The 20,112-nt window shown below is 39.5% G+C and overlaps 1 protein-coding gene across 3 annotated transcripts in view; it reads right to left on the bottom strand.

Moving 5' to 3' along the window:
* ATP10B (ATPase phospholipid transporting 10B (putative)) overlaps positions 1–18,358 on the bottom strand; it is a 56,163-nt gene extending 37,805 nt beyond the window's left edge. For 2 of the 3 annotated variants that reach the window (XM_076350114.1, XM_076350113.1), the window contains exons 1-3: positions 18,084–18,358; positions 16,820–17,014; positions 2,372–2,576 (exon numbers count right to left, since the gene is read on the bottom strand). In XM_076350114.1, the coding sequence (XP_076206229.1) occupies positions 2,372–2,576; positions 16,820–17,014; positions 18,084–18,358 (675 nt within the window). Of the gene's footprint in view, positions 1–2,371; positions 2,577–14,684; positions 15,347–16,819; positions 17,015–18,083 lie in introns of those variants that run through there. The other variant, XM_076350112.1, reaches the window with a different exon arrangement.
* Between the last annotated feature and the right edge of the window lie 1,754 nt (positions 18,359–20,112).

Raw genomic sequence — 20,112 nt, forward strand, 5'->3', positions numbered from 1 at the left:
AAAAAAAAGTTGGAAGAAATATAAAAGCTTGATGAATATAAGGGCATTTTTTATACCTTCCGACCCATGTGGCTGAATATTTTTAGAATCTCTTTTAAGAGATATAGTTCGCCTCTGCTGAATCTTGTTCAACTCAGTAAACTCAACAGGAAAATCAGTACATATTTGGTTGTGCTAGAAATATTTATACAACAGAACAGGAAGATGCAAAAGGCACCTGGAGGGCTCATTACTAACGAAGCTTAGCTTCTAGCTAGAAAGAGGTAGAGAAGGAGGATTCTTCTCCCAAATTTTTTTTCTTTTGATGACAAGAATTTTACATTTGAAAATTCAAGTTAGAAAATGGTATAAAAGGAAAAAAAAACCCCAATCTTTCCTCTCAGTCTTTTACAGGTAGGTGAATTCAATATTCCTAAGCATATCCTAAAACAAAGAACTAACCCCAGTTCATACATATTTCCTGCCTCCTTAAAGAGTCACGCTTTATAGACACAATTAAATCTGAGTAAGTTTTATGCAGCACATAAATCACAGGACTAAACAAAGCTCAAAGAACAAGGAAGAAGTTGGCACACTAAAACCTGTACATATGATATTTAGTGCACTGGGTTTTTTTAGCCAACGTACTGTTTACACTAACATGTTAAAATGACAGGGTAATATAGTTGACTGTTTAAGCTCTGACCTTCCTGAGCACTGGCTATCACCACGGTCAGACCTGCATTCCACTCTGCCAATGTAACAAGACTTCGTAAGTATAAACATTTCTGAGCATACAGTTTATCTAAACAACAACTCAAAGTCTAAAGAAAATAACCACAAATAGTCAGTCTGAAGCATAATTCGACATGCAGGGATTTTCTGATTTAAAGAAAGACTTCCTTATATCATAAATGACTAAGGCGAAAGTTTGCATTTTGTATGATAGTAGAGCACTCTGTTTTCCTCTAAAAGCAAAAGTACAAAACCTAATTTGTAAACTATGACTACGTGACACAAATGCAGTATTTTTATTTTTTCTATTTAAGTAGCCAATTTATTGTTTTTTTGCTAAATCTCTACATATTAAAAATTTTCAGTGTTTCTCAGGAAAAAAACCTCTCCCTAATCATCACTGGAAAGCACTGGAAAAGGTATGCTTTATACTATGGCATCCACAACCCGAGAAAGCCCTTAATTGTGCTTACAAAGTGATTTCCATTTGAACAAAGAGCAAGTAACACTGGAGTAGGGAACCTGACCACAACTGGCCATGGACATGGTGTACTTTTATTTAATAAATCTGGTTGCTCACTGGCAGTTGTGTCGCACCCACCAATAACCCCAAAAGTTGTTCCTAATGGCACTGCTACTAATGGCTAAATAAATGGACGTAGTTCCTAGAATTACCTGCCAGGTTTATGGATTTCCTGTCTGCTGGAGTCATTCCAATGGAACGAAATATTCCTTTTCACATGCTACAACTCCTTAAACTTGTTCTGTGTTATTTGAAAAACTGCCCTGCTATGTCTGAAAAGATATTTTAAAATGTAACAAGTACAACTCTCCCTAAGTCATATTTTCCTGTGTGCTTCAGGTTTATCAAACACGAGTCAAGAGAATATACCAGTAAAGTGTTTGTAAAAAGGAAATGATACAGCCTATGGAAAAAAAAATGGTGATTTTAAGCATTCAAACTGAACCTCTGCTAACAATCAAACTGCTGCAAACATATCAGTTTTACTTAACTTTTTGCATTTTAATTTACCTTGAGTTCCTGTTCAATTGCTTATTATACTCCTAGAAAAGATTCCATTATTTCGTTACAACTTAGCGTGCCTTAGAACAATTCCTAGTTGAACTGCCGTACGTGTACCTGCCCAGCAAACAAGCAATGATACGTCAGCTGCAATAGGGAAGCAAAATCCATAAGGAAGCCTGCGGCCAGTTTGGAAGGGGGACCATGAGCTGTCTTCCAATTTCCACGCAGAAATAATTCACTCGGTAGTAGTGGCTTTGCTTTGGAACGTGCTGTGTGCCGTGACCACCTGTGGGGCACGGACGGCTTATACAGAGGAAAGACTTGCTGCAGTCCTGAACGGCGGTACCGTGTGTTGTTGCTTAAGCATCTGCTGATGCAGTTTGCTGCAAAAAACTACTGTCTGAGATAATCTTCCTTTTTATACAGCCATCCTTGTGCCAGAATAACAAAAATCTTTTGGGATAAACTGCTGCTTTCTGTACAGGGTGTTAGCTCCAACAGCAAAACGCTGTCATAGCTGTATCAGCACAACCAGCCCATCAGAACGGGTGCACTTCATGGCTGGAGCTGGCGTACAAATGGGCCCAGACCAACCCTGCACTGCATGGGCTGCATTTTCAGCAGACTTACCTGGCTGGAGAACCCCATCACGACTTGTCGTTGTTTAAGGTTGGTCTCCCCGTCGAGGTTGGCTGTTTCCAAGTGACAGATCCCATTCTGATCAGAGGAGTACAGCAGTAGGATATCGGCTGGGATGGTCTCGTTACACTGCAGCTGCACAAAATCCCCCACTCGGACATCTTTCCAGCATTTCTCAACATAAGCACGTTCTTCCCTGTTACATTAAAAACATGTCATGGGTGACTCGTGGCATTAGGAAGGCAGGCCTCCTGGTTAGTGGGGCTTCAAAAAAATAAAACAGGGTGGTGGTGGCACATTGCTGTATTTTTTTTTAAAAGACACAGCACAACAGCTAAAAATTAATGATTTAGACACTTCCATAGTAACACTTCACCATATACCACGTTCAAATAAAATGTTTACATGGAATAAAAAGAGACTACAACAAAAGTTCTTTCATTCTAGCATTAGCCCTATAATCTCCACAGCAAAAGACAGAAAGTTGTTCTAACAGAGCTGTTTTAAAGTATCTTATTCAAAAAAATTAGACAGTTCACCAAAAAATATTCATTGTTTTTGACTATGTGACTATTTCTCAGATACTTTCCAACAACAACATATAGATCCTGAAAGAACAAACTGCTATCTCAGCTACACTTGTTTCAGGTCTCTCCGGTTTGTAATTCTCAAAAGGTAATTACAAATCTTGAGCTTGGCCCACAGAAACAACTTCAAGAGGTAGAACAGCACACAAATGACCCCTTAATATTAAGCAAAAAAATGCATCTAAATCCCAAGTTTAATGGAAAAGTTAAGATAAGAAACAAAGAGCTTCTAAATTTAAAACAACAACAACAAAAAAAAAGCCTTGGGGTTCAAGGAAAAGAAATTACTATTTCATCAACAAATTGGTGCTCAATGGTTTAGGAAATAACAAACTTTTTTTGATGTTACCTTTTCAGTAATTGATCCTTCAACTGCTCTTAATCATCTAAGCAAACTGAAAACTGCACAATAAGCTTTAAAATTTGTTAATGGGAAAACTACATGGGCAACAATGGCCCAGTTCCTCTAACTCTTTGAGAGGAAATTATTTTTTCAATATGAATAATTGAACCATCTTATGTCTTGCTCTGTAAGAGGGAAAATGCTCATGATACTTCACCAGGCAGACAGTAAAAGGCTTTTTGTAATGACTCAGACTCTCATATTTGCTTAAGTTTTTAATCATCCTCATCTATTGCCTGAAGAATACTGTCTTTCAATTAAGTGTTTGTATCATGAGAAGGGGAGCAGTGATATAGCAGATAAAGTGTTTTGCTACAGTTCAAAGCACACATCCAAGCATTGCTTCAGAGTCAGGCCAAAGGCTACTTCCTGCTAACCTACTTTCCTGGCCTTCTGTAAAGGAGAGCCAGCCACGATGCTGTCAGGCAAACCCTTGCACTTGGCTGATATCCTTATCTCTAAACCAACATGAAATAACAGCTTCCTGCGAAGGTTATGCATCCAGTTAAATTCTGTGCATTTCCCAGTGGTATCCACTTTTTATTAAAAAAAAGAACCCCCCAGACCCCTCACAACCTAACTATTTAAATCCCTTTAATGCTAGATGTGAGGCGCTTACTAAATAATGGTATTGTAGCAATAATTTTTCCTTCTTGCATTAATTTTTCATTCCTGAATTTTTCATTCTTCTTTCTTCTTTTGTCTGACTCTGCTTACCTGCATGTCCTTTTTTCTTTTGCTCAACAACAGACGTAAAAGACCCCACCACTGAAGAACAGAGGTTTGTTGTAAGTTAATATGATGTTGCTGAGCATTTAAAAAAAAATTCCAGATCAATTTCTATTTGAAAAGTATTTAAGCAGGTGCATGTTGAGTATTTATTGCTCTACAACGTAGATACTAATGTTAATACAGCAAATCAACTAAGTAACTCTGAGTCCTTCCCATGTCAAACACTTTCCGGGCAGAACTTCTAAATTTGTTTGTTTAAAAAATAAAAATGAGAGTACAGAAGCAGTTTAGAGCAAGCAGATGGCTTGTCTTGCTATCCTAGACATTTGGATGCCATGTATAGTTTGTATATAATGTTTGCTATGACTTCTGCAGGGCAATCCTACCTCTCTGTACGTCAACTCTTACGCAATTCTGAAGTTTATAGAACACACTTCTGATTTTTCTGCTATAGAAGGGCCTTGCCCAGCCGGCTGTCTTCCACATCAGCCTAAAGAAACCAGGTTAGCAAAAATGATCCACAGAAATCACAGATTTGTAATATTTTTTTAATAATTCCCTATGAGACATATATTACACATAAAGCTTCAGGTTCTGCCCATTCGCTAATTACAGAGGAGATGGTGAGTCAGAATAGCCAAATGACCTCTTTCAGCCCAGAGGAAAAGTCCTACTTAGCACAGGGACCAGAGTTCAGGAACTGCTAGAATCCTAAACCTGCGTTCAGATGAACAAACTGTCCCTCTCTCCCAACCATGAATTTGGTAAAGAAACGCATTTTCTTTTTCTGAAAGAACTATTCAGCTGGAGCTCTAAGATTAACAATTTCCTACCATACAAAGGTTTTCTACAACTTTGTGGAGAATTACCAATGGATGAAAGGAAGAAAAGTACTTCACAAGGAACCTGGTGCACCCCACAGCAGCACTGGCCCAGTTTCCTAACAAGATTTTTCAAATGAAGCAGTTTCCTTTTAGCAATTCCTGTAACTGTGAACATCGCCCATTTTCTGTTCAGTGATTAAAGTTCATAGTACAAGCTCCAGTTGCTAAATAAACAGAGGAGCTTCATAAATCTAAGACGGTCTGATGAGAAACATATAAAAAGGGCAAACGCATTTATCCAATAAGATAAACAAGATGTAGTGATTTTCAATAGGTGGAAAACTGGAAATCTGATTCTTATAGCACCTGGCATCAGGGCTGTGATGTGTCAAAGACATGATCTAAGAGAAAAGTTTCTCAGTACCTTCTCTCCTTTACCAGTCAATTTATCAACAGCACACTTAAAAAGTGTTCCCTTGCTGTCCTGGGATAATGGGCAGCATAATAATGCCCATCAGAGGACAGTGTAGACCAAAATAGGTAGTTAGCCTTGAACAGTCAAAGTGAAGTCTGCCAGAATTTGTTAATGGACTCATCATATCTGACCAGAAAGCCTGAACTAAATAAACTTTATGAAGTCATTTCTGGGAAGAAAGGATCATAAAAAAATCCTGCTGTGGCTGGAGATTGTGGGGGAACATGAATAAATTATTGACTTTGTGTCAAGAATTTCATTTCACGTTCTTGGATTCAATAAAGATAAATTTCAAACAAAAACTGAGTCAAAATGGATGGTGAATGGGAGCAAATAAAAATTATTGTTCTGCTCCCTAGAGGAGATTAAATAAAAGCCGTTTTTCATCTGCACTCCACAGCATGTCTATAAGTCCTAGATTGTCTTAGAGAAAGATCTTCAGAAATCCTTATTACCCAGAAGTATCTTATCAACCAATTAGTTCAGTGAGTCTTATTTCCTTGAATTACTGCAAGCTCCATCTCAGGATCCTCTGCAGTTTGAAGTAAAGACATTGTTTGCTCTACCTTTCATCCCCTAAATTGCCGCTAGGTTATAACACTTAGAAAAAAATAATGTCAGCGTCACGAATAGACAAAACCAAATGTTTGTACTTTATCATATGTAAATTCGCTAGAATGTTATGTTTGAAAATGGCCCCCCTCAAGCATCACCTACTTTATAAAAAAAGCTCATATTTTGAGATTCTCAGTTCTACACAGACAGCAGGTAGAATCACACAGCTACTTATCCTTTACAGTCTATTTTTGCAAAGAGAAATCCCACACTTTTATGCTGTGGGATTATACTAGCTTTTGTACAGAAAAACTTCAAAAAATGTTTTCAAAGACCACTTTATGGCCGTGACCTCTTGGTTAGGAGATACTGTCATAAAACTTTGAAAAACTGAAAACAAAGGAGCAGATTTAGGACTCGAGGAAGGCACTAGACTGGAAAGGAGCTGATTCTGAAACCTGTCCACAGGTCAGAGTACAGTACAACTTGGCTGATAGTATTCCTGAGCTAGAAAGATTATCTGAGCACGAGAAGGTATTGTATTGTCTGTGCCAATTCATCACTGGCTTCTGCCACGTTACTATTACAGTAGCTGGGAAGGTTGTATTTGTGACGTGGACATCAGCCCAGCAGCTTCCATGAATGATGTCATTTAGCAGTGGTTGGCCCTGTAACAAGCCCTCATTAGCAAGCAGCTATAGCCTTTCCCCATAGCCCCAAACTCTCTCTTAACATTTGAATGTTGAACTGAACATTTGAATGCAATCCGGGAGGTTCCTGGAATGTGTCGATGATAACCTCCTTCTCCAAGTGGTAGAGGAGCCAACGAGGAGAGGTGCTATGCTGGACCTTGTTCTCACCAACAAGGAGGAGCTGGTGGGGAATGTGAAGCTCAAGGGCAGCCTGGGCTGCAGCGACCACAAAATGGTGGAGTTCAAGATTCTGAGGGCACCAAGGAGGGTGCACAGCAAGCTCACTACCCTGGACTTCAGGAGAGCAGACTTTGGCCTCCTCAGGGATCTGCTTGGTAGAGTGCCATGGGACAAAGCCCTGGGGGGAAGAGGGGCCCAGGCAAGCTGGGTAATATTCAAGGATCACCTCCTCCAAGCTCAGGAGCGATGTATTCCAACAAAGAGGAAGTCAGGCAAAAACGCCAGGAGGCCTGCATGGATGAACAAGGAGCTCCTGGGCAAACTCCAACACAAAAAGGAAGCCTACAGAGGGTGGAAGCAAGGACAGGTAGCCTGGGAGGAATACAGAGAAATTGTCCAAGCAGCCAGGGATCAGGTTAGGAAAGCTAAAGCCCTGATAGAATTAAGTCTGGCCAGGGACATCAAGGGCCCAAGCCACAGAAGGCAAAGGTGGGGACTGGGAGAATGAAGAGCCACCCACTGTGGGAGAACATCAGGTGCGAGACCATCTAAGGCACCTGAAGGTGCACAAGTCCATGGGACCTGATGAGATCCATCCATGGGTCCTGAAGGAACTGGCGGATGAAGTTGCTAAGCCACTATCCATCATATTTGAGAAGTCGTGGCAGTCCGGTGAAGTTCCCACTCACTGGAAAAGGGGAAATATAACCCCCATTTTTAAAAAGGGAAGAAAGGAAGACCCGGGGAACTACAGGCCGGTCAGTCTCATCCCTGTGCCTGGGAAGACCATGGAGCAGATCCTCCTGGAAGCTATGCTAAAGCACATGGAGGACAGGGAGGTGATTCGAGACAGCCAGCATGGCTTCACCAAGGGCAAGTCCTGCCTGACCCAACCTAGTGGCCTTCTATGATGGAGTGACTACATCAGTGGACACGGGAAGAGCTACGGATGTCATTTGTCTGGATTGCTGTAAGGCCTTTGACACGGTTCCCCACAACATCCTTCTCTCTCAGCTGGAGAGGGATGGATTTGATGGGTGGACTGTCCGGTGGGTGAGGAATTGGTTAGATGGTCACATCCAGAGGGTAGTGGTCAAGGGCTCAATGTCCAGATGGAGATCGGAGACGAGTGGTGTCCCGCAGGGGTCCGTATTGGGACCGGTACTGTTTAATATCTTCATCAATGACATAGACAGTGGGATCGAGTGCACCCTCAGCAAGTTTGCAGATGACACCAAGCTGAGTGGTGCGGTCGACACACCAGAGGGACGGGATGCCATCCAGAGGGACCTGGACAAGCTTGAGAAGTGGGCCTGTGTGAACCTCCTGAGGTTTAACAAGGCCAAGTACAAGGTCCTGCACCTGAGTTGGGGCAACCCCCGGTATCAATACAGGCTGGGGGATGAAGGGATTGCGAGCAGCCCTGCCCAGAAGGACTTGGGGGTACTGGGGGATGAAAAGCTGGACATGAGCCAGCACTGTGCACTCGCAGCCCAGAAGGCCAACTGTATCCTGGGCTGCATCAAAAGCAGCGTGGCCAGCAGGTCGAGGGAGGGGATTCTGCCCCTCTACTCTGCTCTGCTGAGACCCCACCTGGAGTACTGCGTCCAGCTCTGGAGCCCTCAGCATAAGAAAGACACGGACCTGTTGGAGCGGGTCCAGAAGAGGGCCACGACAATGATCAGGGGGATGGAACACCTCTCCTGTGAAGAAAGGCTGAGACAGTTGGGGTTGTTCAGCCTAGAGAAGAGAAGGCTTTGGGGAGACCTTCTTGCAGCCTATCAGTACTTAAAGGGGGCTTATAAAAAAGATGGCGGCAAACTTTTTAGCAGGACCTGTTGCGACAGGACAAGGGGGAATGGCTTTAAACTAGAGGGGGGTAGATTTAGACTAGCTATAAGGAAGAAATTTTTTACGCTGAGGGTGGTGAGGCACTGGCACAGGTTGCCCAGAGAGGTGGTGGATGCCCCATCCCTGGCAACATTCCAGGTCAGGCTGGACGGGGCTCTGAGCAACCTGATCTAGTTGAAGATGTCCCTGCCCATGGCAGGGGGGTTGGACTAGATGACCTTTAGAGGTCCCTTCCAACCCAAACTAAACTATTCTATTCTATTCTATTCTATTCTATTCTATTCTATTCTATTCTATTCTATTCTATTCTATTCTATTCTATTCTAATTCTATCCTATTCTAATTCTATTCTATGAATACTACTTTAAGACAGCAATGAGCATCTTTTAAAGAGAATGGGAGTCAAATTTTTCTAACGTCTAATAAAATACATCTTTAATTATACCATTTTGGCATTCCAAATTCCTTAACGCTAGCAACAGAACCTATCTTTTTATGTGCTAAAACTGTCTATAGCATCCTAACAAGGAAGTTATTCTCTCAATGATAAAAGATGCCTATATTCAACTTCGGTAATAATTTCAAGTTTATGTGGACTTTAAGTAAGTATCAGAACTTTATAAATGTATTATATGTCTGTATCCAAGGTTTTGGATTTCTTTTAGCCTGCCTTTTTTAATCTCTGTCTCGATTTTATAATGACCTGTAGCAAATGAAGAAATAAAATAAAAGTAAAAAGTATTTTGAGAACACATTTGCTTAGACTTTACTGGGTTCATTTGTAAGTTATGGATTATTGTATTTATGAAAATCTAATTTTTTTTTGAATACTGCCTTGAACAAAATGTTATTGCTACGATTCTGCCTGGCACCAGCTGGAATGAACAGGTAACTCCAAGACCAGTTACTTAATGACTGCTAATCATTAGCATTAGTTTCTAAGGACTCCCATTAACTTATCAAGTTTTTGGAAGCCACAGCCTAGATCAGCTTTTTTGCTGCAGTCATCTCTATTCATGACCATGTAGCTTTTGAGGTCACATGGTAGAGACCTGCTTCTCTCCAGGTTTTAATGGTGTTTTAAAAATTCAGACAGATAGGAAGGAACCTAATGCTGTGAGGTCATGATTCTGCAGGTGTCTGAGCCAAAACCATGGGTTCTCATTTATTTGCCCTTTGTCTTTAGTTGTTAGCTTCTGCTGCTGTCTGCTAAACCACTGCACCTTTTCTGTGAAGCAGCTTTAAATGCCTTGGCAGGTAATAGATCTTGAAGGAAGCTCTGATAAAGCAATACACAAACTGGTGGTAGCATTAGTAATGTATTTATGGATTTTGTTCCACAGAGACCAAGGATCCTCACTGTAGCAATACACACTGACTGACAAGAACTGTTAGCTCACTGCTCTTTGACTTTCAAGTGCTGCTGCCTGGACCAGCCGAGTGTCGAAAACTTGACATTTATCTTTTGCATTTAGTCAGTTCAGCATGTCACATATTTCTTCACCACACAATCAGCATGGTCACCATAAGATGAATTCACGTTTTAATTATTTCTTCACAATTTTGGTACCACTAGTTTCAAGCAGTTGCATGGTGATACAACAAACCTGAGTGTACTGTTGGTTTAGGCTATTTTCTCAGCTCAGTGGAAGTCTGAAGAATGCCTCAGCTTGCACAAAGAGAAGGCACTGTTTGTGCCTTCAGTAAAACCCACTGTTAATTTAGGTTTCCATAGTTAAACTAGGTACAAAAAATCCATAGCACCTGAACTACATACAAAAGTTACACGGGCAACAGAGTCGAGGATGCCCACTGCCAGTGATAGTCCCACACAGGGAACAATACAGTCATGTTTGACATTAAGCAAGGGAGAGGCATTGGATCTTTCCTGATGGATAGTGAGTTGCAATAATATCATAGCACATAATAATCCTGCAGTAATTGTAATTTATTCATATGGCTACCTTTATAAGAAGTAATTCATGTTCAATTGATCAAAGTTCATGCTTTGTGGCTGTCATAGGAATGCACCTTCAGCCATACAAGAGCTGGAGATCTTCAGGAGATCTCCAGTTGATGAAATTCATGCACCATTCAGAGAAGGAACCACTGAGGTGCAGAAGTCTTGATATTGCTATGCCCAAGAAAATGGATTGCAATTTTGCCTGAGGGAATGTGGTGGGACTTCAAGTGGGACACAGGCTTGTGTGTCTAAATACTGACTGAAATACTTTAATTCTTTTTCAAACCAGTGAGTCTAGCTTAAGCCATTTCCAGGTTTTCAGCTGTTGGCAGTTCTGACTTCGCGCAACACAGAGATAAGTTCTTTGTTTTTTCCTTATTTCCACATCACTGCTCTAGGACTAATCCAGAGTTAGTGCCGATGCAGAAACCTTCAAATGTTCTAAAACCTTACACTTAGCAGATAAAGAGTCACAGCGAAGGCCAGCCTGACTTTTTTGTATCACAGGCATTGGTGGACCTACAGAAGAAAAGGAGACTGATGCTTGTAGGAACTACCTGAAAACCACAGGGCCTGAAAGCATCACAGAGGAACCTTCTATTGAAAGAATAATCATGCTATCTCATTTAGGACGCCTGGTGACTTACCTAGTTATCCCACAGCTCCACAGGATGATTCAAAGCATATAAACTAGGCTTCTCTGAGTCACTGTCTCAGATATCTGAGTTTAGGTGCCTAAAATTAAGCAATGTGAATGGCTCAAATAACGTTAATGTTTTTATGGTTGCTGCTGCTACCTGATGTATGTGCATTCAGTCAAGTGTGTTGCTCTGCCATCTTGAACTGTGCACAGTCCTTGCATTTGTATCTGAGTGTCTATTGAGACACTGAGAAAAATTTAGGTTAAAACTTCCAGAAGTGTGAAATTGATGTAAAAACCTGTCTGGATGTTATGTAGTATTTGCAGACTGTTATAGCTTAATCCCAGGGGTATATCAGATCCAAGCCATACATTAATTGCATATCAAGTAGTATCTTGAACATTATAGAACTTCAAGAAAATTAAATAAGAGCTTTTGGCAACTGTTGGGTTGACATTCACTTACAGGTTTGTATACGACATTCAGTGCCGGCCCCTGTTGTTAGTAAGTTAATGACAAACCGGAGAGAGTTCAGAGAAAAGTAACCAAAGTAGGTTTGGAGGACTGACTGACAAGAAAGATGAAAAGAGTGATCTATGTACAAATCTTAACTAAAAGGTGTCTGGGCATAGCAAAATGAATATGATAAAAATCACACATATTTGAAGATTATAATTAAATGTTATGGATGAAGAATAACTTATTAGGGGTACATGAAACCAGGTGACTTGAGGAATTTGAATGCAATTAGAGAGGGATGATTAAGCATAATATCATAGAAAATGCTTTGACAATCACATTTTGTGGTAAAGGAAGCCCCACTTCTTGGAAAATTTAAAAGCAGACAAAGTATATTTTAAAGAATACTAGGAGAAAGGAGGCAACTAAACATAGGTCTGTACCACCCACTATTGAATTTTTTGTTTTCTTCTTTTGGTGTTGTGTGATTCGTTCTGACAGCACAACAGCTTGTATACAATTATTATGATTCCAAAAGTTTGGTTCAGAAATTAAAATCTCCACAATCAAACACCAGATCTAAGTTATTGTATCTCCCCAAGACACTTTAATACCTATTAATTGTCTCCCATTTTCTCAATTAAACATTCTTTAAATACACTACTTGAAGTGTCTTTTCCTTCATTTGACTAGCAGACTAGATTACCCATTCCAGCTGATCTCTGTGAAAAGAAAATTAGAAGAAATGTGTTTACAGGACAGCCTATTTAAATTCAATTTCCCTTGCTCTGTGATGAAAGAAGGCAAGATACTGCATTTCCCCCAGTCTTCAAGAAAGTTTTGAAGAACATTCAGCATTTGGAAAAGACTGTTCTGCCTTCATATTTCTTTTGGAACAGGAACCACGGTTCTTGTTATTGAAATCGGAAATAAACACAATGTAATTTCCAAGACTAACTCTTAAAATCTAAGTAGTTTTTAATCTTAGGATGGAAAGTCAGTTGCTCTATTAAAAAGAATTCTTTGTTGCCCCAAGAGTAACAAAATCTGCAGTGCCTTGAAAAAGACTTTCACCTATGTTAAAAAATTACCTATAGCAGATGATTCATAAGGAAGAAAATTAGAAGACATCATGCTCTTCCATGACTTTGCAGCTAGCAAGAAGAACAAGAAATATCAGCTTCCCAAAGCACTACAGAAGCCTGATTAAAATTATTCATGATATAATAAGCTGTAGCTACTGATCTGATGGCAATTGTAATTACCCACGATTTTTCCAGCCAGGATGAATGCTATAGTCTGAAGCCCTCATTTTCTTTTCCCTTACATCACTTTTTTGGGCCATAAAATTTTGGTGAAAGACAAGATTCTAGACAAGATTTATTCCTAGATCGAAGTCTTTTTTATGGGATGGGGTAACCAATTTTAAGACAGGCCCGTGTCAAGTTTCTGCATAAGAAAGTACTCATGGCTATAACTTGAATCTGGATCTGTACATATGTAGTAATTCCATGATGGACATTTTTCTCTTATACAAAACCAGTTTTATCATATTCCCCACTTCTCATGTTCCCATGGTAAAAGGCTTTCAGATATAAATTAACACGGTTGCTTTATGTAAAAAGGAAATAAATAAGATTCCTATGCGGATCCATTCATTAGTACCTACTACATCACCTGTTCTCTTTCATACTGGTTTTAACAAGTGTCAACAAATAATCCATTGCCTCATGGATTAATGCAACATTGAAAAGATTGAAAAATCCAACTGGATTGCAATCTCAAAGGTAGGCAGAAGAGGCAATTTTGCCACCCTACCCAAAGAGCTACAATTATTGACAGTCTTCATGGTGGAAAAGCGAAGAAATCTTAAATGAACAATATTTAGAAACTTGTAAAATGTCTGCTTTTTCAGACAAGTTGGCAAGGAGAGCAGTGCGATTTTGTTTCTGACAAGTCATTATCTATATGTGGGGATAAGTTTAGCCCCCAAACAAGCAAATCTATTGTTTTCCTGTTTAACCAGCAGGATATAAAAATAAAAATCTGACAAACACATGCAAGAGAAACAAACAGAAATGACAGCACTGTGTGATAAAAACCAGAGTTCTGCAAGATCTTGCCTGTGAAAGTGTACATTATATAAAGTACTGTTGATTGATTTGAGGGGTGACAAGCAACACCCATGGAGATGGAAAGTTTTGCTCTTCTGACTCCCAGATGTGGTATTTTAACAGGGAGAAGTCATTGTCTACTTTGCTGAGAGAACAGTTTTGATACAATAAAACATAATTTTCAAACTTCTGAAAGTCCTAAAAGCCAGAGGTCATGAAACATTTTGAAGTGAGCAGAGACGCATGTAGTTACTTCATTTAGAGATGACTGAAGAGGCATATATTACTATCTCCCATTTTTAAACTGCATTTTTACAGTTTTATTTTACATACAAGCTAGTAAAAGAAATACAACTGAAAGCTAGTCTACAGAGTAGAGTATAAAATTAAATGTAGTTCAAAGGACTACATTTTTTAAGAGGTTTCTTGGCATCTAACAATGCAAATAGGTCTCATGACAGATCTTGTTCTGTGCTAACTTATATGATAGAATTAAGCCCTCTTGAAAATTCCTTAGAAATCCAGATGCTCAGTAACTATTTAAGCACCTGTTTTCACCGCACTTCACGTTTAAGAGGCTGATATGCCTCAATACCATGAAACTCAAACTTACCCTCCCAGACTGCAAATGAGGTTTAAACAAAAAAAGTAATTTATTTCCCTGTATCAGAACAAATACCAGGTGTTATGTAGTCACTATGACTTTTCCCTGTTTTACTTAATCACTGTGATTTTCCACCAGTTATTAATTTTTTAAACAAAAAGCCTTACCGTTGATAAAAGATCTTGAGCCAACTTTTTTTGTAATAAAAGCTGTATGAAACTCACCTGCTGTAAATGTAGCATCCCATATGATTGATTTCTTTGTCTAATTTATACCGCCGAAAGTCCTCCCAAGCATCTTTAATGGCTGTAATGGCCATTATAATACAAATTGGGATCACAGAAACTTCTGGTTGGAAAGCATTCACCACTGGCACAAAATTCAGCAATGCAATGACCACAAAATAAATATTGGCAAAGCGGTGAAACTGCTCATAGATATTTTTAGGGAGGAAAGTCAAAATGGTATATTTTGTGGTCTTAATTTTATTGGAGTCATAGTGTCTGTTTGGATTTTCCTTCCACTTCTTACTTCCAAAGGGCAAATTGGAGATGATCACTCGTTTATTTTCATTTTTCTTCTTTCTTTTCTTTACTTTTCCTCTTTTCTCCAGCTCTTCATTTTGGATTTCAGCGTCTGGAGCACCACGTCGGCAGCAGGTTTCCTTGAAAAAATGTTTTTTCCATATCATTCTAGAGAAGCAGCCTGGAACACTTTTCCTTGACATCTTGTTTTCCTCTCAAAAAGTAGTCTCAAGTTGAAAACCGACAAAGTTAGAAGAGTTCAATAATCCAAATAAACTCCCAAGTGGTGGAGAGGAGAGTCAAGACGTCCGAAGCCCAGGGCTGCCTCTCCTTCGACTCCAACCTCCACCTGCCTAGGGACAGGTATCATCCTGACTCAGCTGCACCGGGTCCTAGAGCCTGCCGGGGAGGCTGCACCTCAATATGACAAAAGCATCCTGAATGTTTTGTTATTCCTGTTAGCATACGCCTAGAGGCCCCGTTCAGCGTGTTTCCCTGGCATTGACTATCTGCTCACATGAAGTGTCTCTGTTTTAACACAGAGCAGCAACAAAGCTAAGAACATACACACAATTTTCACGGTTCACTCCGTGAGTTTCTGAATCACTTTATAAGCCTGGGAGTTGCCAGGAAGTTCAAACATAATGGGCAGAGCTCTGCATCCCAGAAGTCAACAGAAGATTGCTATAAGCCTCAGCACAGACAGTATTTCTCTCTTTTACTTCCTTTATCTACTATTTGTTTTCAAGCCCATAACATGGATTATTAAACAAACAAACAACTCCCATCCCCCCAAACCAAGCAAACCTATGATTTGGTAATTGCGAGAATTATACATAGACATAGGCAACTGAAGGGCAGTTTACCTAGGTTGCCCCTCAGCCTGACCCTTCTCCTCTGATAGACCTCCTGCTTCTCAACACTCAAAACGTCCCTCCCTCACGCAGTAACCCCATCCAGCCTCGCATTTCTTCTTCTCCATTGGTCCTTGTGCCTCTGACACATAAGTATGTAGCACAGATGAGGGCTAATTTCCAAGAGAGCTAATGAGATGTGTACAAACCATAGTAATTTTTTCTCTATGGCCTGGGCTTAAGGAGAGGTGAAAAAAGGAAGAGACCCAAACATTTAAACTTCTTTTAAATGAAAACTCCTATCTATTGCGTTACGTAGTGACAAGCTAAGTAGTCTCAAGTCAAGTTAGTACTTGGACAAGAAACTCTGATGAAATTGAAATGTTGCAATAAGAATTGCACGTGAAAATATTTCTTCCTTCTGAGTCAGTACTGAGCAAACATTGCAGCTTACTGCGGGTGTTGTACCATCTCCAAAGCGAAACAGTGCTGTAGTGATCACCTGTGTTTACTGGAAGTCCTATAAATTTTTTTCAGTTCCTGGTTACACTTCACCTTGAATGTAGTTGATTATTAATTTTTTTATTAACAGTTTTAGTGTGAAACATCTGAAAGACATTGCTCCAATTTGTTAAACAGCCCTGGTAATCCTTTCCAGACTTGGATACGCTTCAGTTTTCCTTCAGATCCTTCTGCTACCCAGAGAGGATGTTGTGTGTGTTGGCAAGCTGGTTTGGAAACTTGGAATGAAAATTTGTGTATCAGCACACACCGCTGTGATATGAAACAAAACTTCAATGATATCAGGATGACTTAAGTGAGATAAACGAGGCATTTTTAAAGGCAGAACAAAATTCTTTTATAACAGCTTTTCCAAATTTACTGTACTCCGAAGGGTCAGTGAGGGAATTACTGCAAAATCAGATGAGCAGTTTTCACCACATCAAATGCAAGGAAAAAGAATTAGTTTAGTTTACTTACTTGTCGTATACCCTGGTTTTAGAGAAGTTTATCGTCTTATCAAATCGGTATTTTCTATAGTCTTCAATAGCATCCTTACTCATACTGGCAAGCAGCACCACAATCAGAGGCAGCATAGCAATCTCCCTGTGGAAGACTTCCACTTGTGGGAACCAGTTCAGAACCACCAGAAAGAAGAAATAAAGATTACCCAGCCTGAAAATGTATAAAATAAATTAAAAGTAGTCAGAAATTAGAATGTGTCCTTTAATGAACATCCCCCATTTTGTGTCAAAGGAACATTAATCATTTCACTCCTCTGCCCTCCTCTTCCTTTCCCAGAATGAATTAATCAGTTGCTTAACTGAGATGCTAATTTTTTCTTTAGAAGAGCCTATGAGATACATTTTCATAATGTTATAGCTACCTCCATTTTTCCACATATTACAAACACTTTTTATCTCTAGGAGCTAAAACTTCTTAACGATCCCCCACTGCCTCAGTCTTGAAAATAAGCACAAAATCAAACAAAAGCCCAAAAAACCTTAAAAACCCAAACCAATGTAACAGAATGGGTGTAAAAAAATGCACGCTCAGAATTATGGAAATGTCCCCATCAGGAATCCATGAAGGATTCCACAGGTGGAAGGTCAAATTATGAAAGTGTAAATCTAATATACAGAACGAAAATGTCAAAGCTAGAGATGGATATACAACTTTCATTTATCTTTATCATAATGATATTTCCCTGGGCATCTTATTGACATCATTCATTATGCTGGGGGGATACATAATTTCAAATCAGCACTTGGAAAGGAACCTGACCTAGCAGTTGCATATACATGTCTACTGTTTATAAGTCAGTAGACAGTCACTTGCATGCCATTAAAAATGTACCAAAATTAATCTCTGAGCCTCTGAAGTCTACAGAATTTCACAGGTGTCTCAACACATCCAATGAACGTCTTTTCATGTTCTTAAAAATTATAGGTTTATTCAACACAGAAACAGGGATTTTTAAATAAATACTCGACGTTTTTACATAGAAAACTGTTCCAGCATTCAAATAAGAAAGCTGGCCACAGCATCGGTTAAGCACACCTAGTGTTTACTTGCTTTAAACCTCCATTTCAGTGTCAGTTGAGTGACATTTGGTTACAAATAATCATCACCTAAATTTTAGCACTGTGGAAACTACAAAAGCAGCCCTTCTCCATCACCCTCAAATGTCACTGTTTCAGAGAGAGTTCTTAAGTCTCATGTATCATTGAATGAATTTTTTTACCTGTGAAACTGCTCAAAAAGATTTTGGGGCAAAAAAGTGAACCACGTGTATTTTGTGGTCTGTATCCTGTTTCCAGAATAAAACGCAGAAGCTTGTTTCCAGTCTTTCCACTGTCTCCCATTGTTGGGAAACACAATCCTCCATTTGTTTAAGTTGAGTTTTGGTCTGTCTCTGACAGAAAACAGCAGTGGTGTCGATTCTGATAGAGTCTGGGAGGGACTTTCAGCTCCCAGTCGCTGCCAACGGTACAGAGCAGAGTCCACAGACAAAGCCATTCACAGCAGGGATGTCAGGCTGAAAGACAAATACATGACATGGACTAAAAACCAATTCCATTCTGGTAGAAAATTCACTTCATGTCTTTCTAGCAGAGGTTTAAAGCAGCAAACAATACTCCTGTTCAGTGCATTACATGTTCAGTCTTCGAGCTGAGCACTTTCTGCAGAGAATGCACAGAATAAAAGATACAACAAAATCTTCAATATGGAAAAATCTATTTCTACCTCTGGGGGAAAAAAAAAAATCCCAAATCTATTTTCTGTGTGTTATAACAGCAAACTAACATAGATAAAGCCAATTTAACAGAAGTGAACAATGGCTTTTCCGTCACAAAATCTGTATCATTTTCCTCAGTCATAAACTGCCACCAGATCTATTCAGGCATTTTTCTTCAAATGTCTGACTTTCTTACAATACTTTTTCTATTCATGCTTACTTACAAAGGGACCAGTTCAGGTGTTGAATCTTAACAGCTCAGATAATAAAAACTGCAGCATCAGCTTAATCTCATTTACACTCATGTAACAGTTTTCCAGACTCTCCACAGAAATCTGATTTGAATGGAAAATGCCAGCCAGCACTAAAACAATGGATATTTTATTGGTTGGAGAGATAAAGGAATTAAATCTCCCAATACTAATCCTATTATCATTGAACACTTGTCTTCTGACTTGTTCACACATCCACAACTGCAATTGCGATCCAGCGTGCAGGATGCTCAGGCTCCAGCAGCGCAGGTGTGTACGCTATTATGCTCAATCTAAACACAGTAAAATCTCAATCCAAGAGCAGGAGTTTGAGGACTGGAAGCTGCCTTACAATGATGAGGCACTAAATGTGAAAAAGCAAACACAAAACAAGCACTGGTCTTGTGCAACTTCAACGTTCCACTAAGCAAAACACGTGAACTGAACCCACCTCACTTAGTCTGTGGAAAATACAGAGAAAAAAAAAAATTAAACTCGGAAAATGGTCATTTAGATTAATTCACTGAAGAATTGGTTTAAACTTTATTTAATAGCAGCTGTTTTTGAAGCAGATTGAGAATATCTGTGCACGTTTGTACAAGTCTAAATAAACGCTTTTCAAATACATTAAACCCTTGAAATTATTTATACCATTATTACCAGTGAGTCCTTTGTTTCTCTCTGCTTTTCAGCTTCTTCCAAAAAGCCTACCTTTTACTGTATGCAATATGTGACTTCCTTTGGAAAAAACCTCAAGTCTTGGAAGGGGAAAAATATACTGTACTGAATTTCACTAACACATTTGAAGTGTGTTGTTTCATCAGCAAACAACAAGTATTGTTTATGCACTGTTACTCACTAGCTGCTCAAAAAACTTGAATTCAGAGTTCAGGTTGCTCAGCAGTGCCTGGGGATCCTCTACAATGCTGAGAATGGCTAATTTATGCCTATCAGGAACTTGGAAATACTGGCTTGGTTGATACAAACTTAGGTCCCAATACCTAATGAATCTAGACTTAATGTCACGTTACCCTGATAGGGAATGTTGAAATTATGAATTGCTGGGAAGATGCAAGGGAAGGTAAATACCACAACAAGCAAGTGAAAGGAGTTTTTAACAGAACTTGCTGTTACTTGTGCTGTGCTCCAGTCTGTTCCAGCATTTATCCCATGATTCTAGATGCCTTCACTGTGTTTAATGTGCAATAACTTTATTCACCTGTTGAAAGATGAGCTACTGCAAGGTAAAGCAGCTGCCATTGTGATAATGGGTTCGTATGTAC

Source organism: Aptenodytes patagonicus, chromosome 12, assembly GCF_965638725.1.
Source record: "Aptenodytes patagonicus chromosome 12, bAptPat1.pri.cur, whole genome shotgun sequence".
NCBI classification, from domain to species: domain Eukaryota; kingdom Metazoa; phylum Chordata; class Aves; order Sphenisciformes; family Spheniscidae; genus Aptenodytes; species Aptenodytes patagonicus.